At 41.5% G+C, this 5,979-nt stretch overlaps 1 protein-coding gene across 1 annotated transcript in view; it reads right to left on the bottom strand.

Annotated features, from left to right (window-relative positions):
* LOC106806129 (enhancer of mRNA-decapping protein 3-like) overlaps positions 1–5,979 on the bottom strand; it is a 23,050-nt gene that overhangs the window by 13,838 nt on the left and 3,233 nt on the right. Inside the window, exons 2-3 of the mRNA XM_014807986.1 lie at positions 5,646–5,835; positions 4,690–4,937 (exon numbers count right to left, since the gene is read on the bottom strand). Of these exons, the coding sequence (XP_014663472.1) occupies positions 4,690–4,937; positions 5,646–5,815 (418 nt within the window). The 5' untranslated portion in view covers positions 5,816–5,835. The remainder of the gene's footprint in view (positions 1–4,689; positions 4,938–5,645; positions 5,836–5,979) is intronic.

Raw genomic sequence — 5,979 nt, 5'->3', positions numbered from 1 at the left:
GGAGTATCTGTGCTAGTGGATGATAACAGAATCTGTGCATACTTTGTATACCTAATTGGCTTAAAGTGGATTTTGACCGTCTAGCCAGGGCTTTCTATAGAGCTGATATATTTACAGTTTGTAGTGAAACAAATTTTTCGGAGTCTATGATGTTACCATTGCCGCAGGCTGTTTGACTATAAAGACTAAGTCATATACACTTACAGGTCTCTTGAGTATGACGTTTTTTGGGCGTAGTCTTACATTTTGTTCAGGGTGATACTGATAGATCGTTTGTATGATATAAAGTTTTACTTTGAACTGTTGTGTGCTACATTGTTTTTCTGTGCATATAGCCCGAGGCCAACGCTCTGTTTCGATGCTCAACGATATCCCGTCGATGAGCGTTATGTGCTCTACGTGTGCCCTTCGCTCCGCTATTGAGGGGAACCCTGTACTGCAGGGGACGGGCACTTTGGAACGTTCAAAAAAATATGGTAATAACACGAAATGTATTTACTATCAATGGGCTAATGTTTTCACTCTATTTCGCCTATTGATTGCCGGATATTTACCTAAATGCAGGACCCTTGTTCGGTCGAACGCCCTGAAGTGGACAAATAGTATTTCAATACTCTCTATGTGCGAAAGCACGCCCTTAGCTTCGTCTAATTAATTTGAACATCTGTGACGCCAAAGCGCTGAATAGCCAAACTCAGCTTCTCAACAATTCTCTTGGGTACTTGATCCCAAAAGTCCAGTACATCAGGTGGGTCCATCGCGCACAGGAGACAAAACAACCAACTCGCAGTATTAGAGCTCAACAGAGGATTAAGAACTCATTCTTCAGACATCGGCTGAATGGATGGCCTGAACAGGACCGTAATCGACACCATCTGTGTCGGCGTCGCGAGCGGGAGCCCCTAATTTACATGCCACATCACCTGCTTCTATAGCGGTTAAATATATATCAATAGTTTATGTCGCGAAAGGCCACAGCACCCTAGCTCGGTCAAGTATTTAGCATACGCGCCAAAGCTGAAACGCCACGAGCATACAAATCTCTCATCCGTTCAGTAGAGTAGCTGCCGTTTTGGACCCATTGTTTAAAAAAATCAAAACATTGAATGACCAACGCGCGCGCTAGATTCGTCTGAACGATGTATGCATAGAACACGCGTATAACTGCATGTTACAATGCACTTATTGGACAATCTTACTACGCCGTAAGGAGCGATTAACTTCTCAACAAACTCTTCTGGAGTACTGCACCAAGTCCGTATCAGGATGGTCATCTGCGCACAGGGCAAAGAACACACAAACTCGCAGTCATTAGAACGCACAAGGTATTCATGACTCATTTCTTTCACGCGCATCGGTGCTGGGAATGCCTGCACACGACGTATCACACCATCTGTGTCGTGCAGTCGCAGCGGGGGCGCCTAATATTCAGCATGGCCCCACCGCTGCGTCATACATTACGCGGCGTACACATCAGTCGGCACTGCGTGCGGTCAAGCATGTGTGTTGCAGGAATGAGCATTGACCGGCACTTTACGGGTATTATCGGGAATGATAGGCGAATAGCAGGTAGAGAAATTAAGATCGTAGTAATATCATTTGTGTTTACTTTTTTTTGGAGACGCTCGAGTGCCTGTGTAGGGGGGGGGGGGTCTGTACTATACAGGGGAGTAAGGGGCTACACGCCCCGCAGAGCTAAGGCAGAATTTGCCCGTTATGCCTATGACATTATTTTGGTATTTAGAGCTGCACTGGTTCCAATATTTGCGCCATTCTGACACTGGCGCAGAACCAGTCGATGCAGCTACAGGCTGCCACCGGCGCCGATTCGAACGGTCTTAATAACAGACTACATAATATAAATAGCTTATGAAATATCTATGTATATCCTAGGATCTACTAATTATCTCTATCCTGAGTATAGTTGTGTAGGATATAACTAAATTTATAAGTATCATATTAATTAGTGGTTATGCATGGCGCGTGCCGGCACTTGAGGTCTTTCAACGTAAACACACCCGCGGCATGCGGCCGTCACTGAACATAAATTATATTAATTAAACAATACTATATTTACGCAGTGCTACGGGTCGGTAGCGTCGTCGTTGAGCCCTTTTTGGTTAGGGTGTAGGTTGAGGGTTGAGGGTTGGGTTAGGGTAGGGTTAGTTTAGCTTCAGGTTAATTTAGTATGTAGGCGTTAGGTTTAGGGTTAGGTTTAGGGTTCGTAGCTCATCTAACTCTCAATCGTGAGTTTATTTCCAGGCCGTATTTCGAAGTCATAGGCAACCGTCGCCCATCTTTGTCTCGTTATTTGAAGCGAATGGCTCCGTCGTGCTCGAGCATAAGATACGTGCCTACTACCGGGCCATCTGCATTTATATTTATGGTCGTCGTATGCGCAATGGCGGCGCGGTATGTTTCAGTGATAGTTATACTATAGGGCCCGCGGATCGCTGCGCAGGCTTAGTATTACTATAGAGCTACAGTTGAAATGCTTCAAGTGCCTGTGGCCGCCGTGTGTGCTGTAGCTGCAGATGCGACTTGTTCTTGCTGCCATGTATTCTGAACTCAAGATCAAGATGTAAATATTAACGCAGAACAGTTCTTTCTAGTTCTAATATACTGTTGTACTAAATAAATGATGTATTTTTATTTGCACGCTCAATCCAACGCAATGGCCGATGTCAAACGATAAAATGAATTCCTATTGGATACTGACAGTATTAGGGGCGCTTCGATCAAGACGCTCTCTGACTGGTACCGTCACTTTTGTTTTGTATCAATGGGAGCGGTATGAGTAATCGGGTGGGATGCGGTACCAGTCTAGCGTCTAGGCGTCATATGCCAAGCTGCACAGACGAAGCAGTATATCATAGGCTAACTCTGCACAGACTACAAACGCATATGAAAATTTACTATATAATAGTCTAACTAGTATATTTTTTTCATAAATACACATTACACAGTATTTGTACGCACTGCAAGTCCCCTGTCGACTCAGGCATACACGTATTGAGCCATGAGCGAGATGCGATCTGTCGTGGAGTTTGTGACAGGCTGACATGTTGTCTCTATGATCTCGATTATATTATAGAGATCAGTGGGCCTGACACTGACACTGACTATGCTCAGAGCACACGTTGATTTAAGTGCCTAAATGCCTAAAGCACAGTGGCCTAAAGGCTAAATTGTGTATGGTGGCGCCGCCCAGCGAATGGAGCGGTACATTAGTAACATTACAAAGTTTGTTCCCACCAGAGCACGTGCTCTGCTACCATGCACTTAGCTCTACCTCTACGGTACCTGTGTAGCCATAAATATGGAATACAGATTCTGTATTCTATATCTATAGTGTAACCCCCGGGGGGCATTCCCTACAAAATAGGGTAGGTATATGTGACACTTGAGAGTTGAAATTGGGGGAGGGAGGGACGCAAATCTATTTAAAAAAAGGGGGGACCAGATGTGGTTCAAGAGCCTGCGAGGCCGCGAAGCGGCCGAGGGGGGGAGCTGGAAGGAGGTATCCCGTTCAACGGTAGGAACTTTTCGTATTTTTGATCTAGAAAAGGTTCATTTTCGCGCATTTTAATTGCAGGTATCAACTATTGTTTGTATTGTTTACATGCCATAAACTAGGTCATCTGATCACAAGAGGTCGATGAATTTTCAAAACGTTCCATTTCAAATAATGCTTTTTTGACTTTATCGTGTATATCGTAGATTGTATTCCATCAGGGGCTTCGATCCATTTTGAGGATGGGGTGGGGGGCAAACAATATATTCAGAATTTAACATGTTAAAGTATGGTAGCTTCAGCTATGATATGTTAAAGTATGGTACGTAGCTTCAACTATTATATCTTTATGTAGGGCCTATCGCTTAAATTTATGTCAAAACAAAATTTAAACTTCTCATTTACTGGAATTACAACCATTCACTGAGTAAAACATGTTTCTTTTTATGGATACTGAGTCTGAGATAAAAAAAAGGAATGGAATCTCTTTTTTCTTTAAAGGTACCGGTAATATATATAGCCCTCATTTGCAAAGCATCGTGGGAGGTCTCGAACAAATTTAGGCTCATTGTAACTTAAAATGTGGACTCCTCAAAGTAAAATTAATACATTACAGCATTACATATTCGTAAATATTTGACACAAAAACATGAATAGAGTGTCTTTTTATATGTTTTTTGACTTGCAGAATCTAATGATGTGATTATTTCAGTGAAAAAATGCATGTATCTGAAGATAGGGTCACAGGATATTGCTAAAAATTCAAGATGGCCACGGGGTCGTTGCGCGTCGGTGATCCGCGGTTTAAACAGACTTGCCCCGTACGCTGACTAAATTTGGTTATTATGTAATTACCATATTTCTGTATTACATTACTATTTTTGTATTACAATGGTTCATACATACATAACACGGCCAGTGCGCGGAGCTGAACAATCGCCGCATAGCAGCAAAAGTAAACGATGGGAAACATTCAACCCAAAAGTTTCACTTTGTAGTCTAAAAGCTTCGAATGAACGTATTCCCGAGCATCTTTTTTACCTATCACACATATATAGGCAAGTACAAACGTGCAATGTTAAAATAATTAATTTTTGCCTGATTTTATGTTTGCCGCTTGAAAGTTCGAGGGAATCTACCTTTAACTGTTAGTACCAAATTAACACTCCCCTTACCAGAGTATACACGCCGTCTTTCTGACAGCTTTGCAGGGGAGTTCCTGGTTTTCGAGCTACTTGGAAGTGCAGAGGAACAACTAGAAGCAGTCGGAACACTGCTTCCTGCTGCTGGGGGTAGGCTGCTGCGTGACAGCGGGGGAAGACCATCCTTTGCTGTGTCTGCCCTATTGCTGCCAATCACGCCGTGGCTTGATTTGGCCTCTATTGATGATGTTATTATTGATAACTCTTGTATATCAATTGCACTGAAATCGTGAAAAGGGGGCAAGTAGTTTGAAAAGATCAGTGATGTATATTTAAGTGTTGTATTAAAGCATTTATTTCGAACATAATCTCATGTTTTCCCCACTTTTACGACACTTACCGTTATTGCTTGAGTAACAGCAACTGTCTAGAGTAACTATAAAATGTCTTAGAACCTTCGTACTGAGCTACATTCTCCAAAACATGGACGATTCAAATTTTGAATAATTGTTTTGATTACCGCCGCCATTTCTTGCAAATCTCGGACGAGCGTCAGTTAATTATCACCCAATTTCAAAAGACAAACGGAGTCAACTACACAGAATCAAATGCCCATTTGTAGTAATCAGATGCACTATGGGTGCACTTGTTTTGAAAAATTGAATGTGCCATTTGTAAATTGAGTGTTGCCATAATCAAATATGCCATGGTGTTACGATGTATTCAAATCCAAGATTCTATGCTATAACTTCATGAATTCTCCCGTTTTTTTAAAAATTGGTGTCATCAGTAATATATCTGCTGTGAGGTAAGACTATATTTCGCTATATTTTTTCAGATTGAGTGTTTTTGACCAATAATTTTGCAATAAACCCTTTAAATACTTTACACATAAAAAATCACGAGAAACAGTTTAAATTCTCAGCAAATTCATAATGTAGTTATTTTAAGAATGAATTTCAAAAGTAATGATATGCTAACTCACTTACCTGAGAGTAAGTTTGGAAATCTTGCACTTTAGACCATTTCTGAATGCATTCACTAGGGATATAGTCTGATCGTCCGCACCGACATCACACACCTCACCTTGATACGTGCCTAGTATGCTGCCACAGTCCACAGAAACTGTTGAACCAATAAAACTTGACCCTGTTGCCATAACTTCTTTTAACTGTCTATCTGTAACAAATAGAGGGTGCAAATTCACTGTAGACACATAATGATAACATAAACACAATGATACCCATTACACATTCATACTACAGTATAATCAAGAGCGGATAATATCAATCAATCAATCAATCAATCAATCAATCAATCAAT

This window comes from Priapulus caudatus, unplaced genomic scaffold (genome assembly GCF_000485595.1).
Source record: "Priapulus caudatus unplaced genomic scaffold, Priapulus_caudatus-5.0.1 Scaffold7, whole genome shotgun sequence".
Taxonomy (NCBI): domain Eukaryota; kingdom Metazoa; phylum Priapulida; class Priapulimorpha; order Priapulimorphida; family Priapulidae; genus Priapulus; species Priapulus caudatus.
This window is presented reverse-complemented; position numbering and strand designations above follow the sequence as displayed.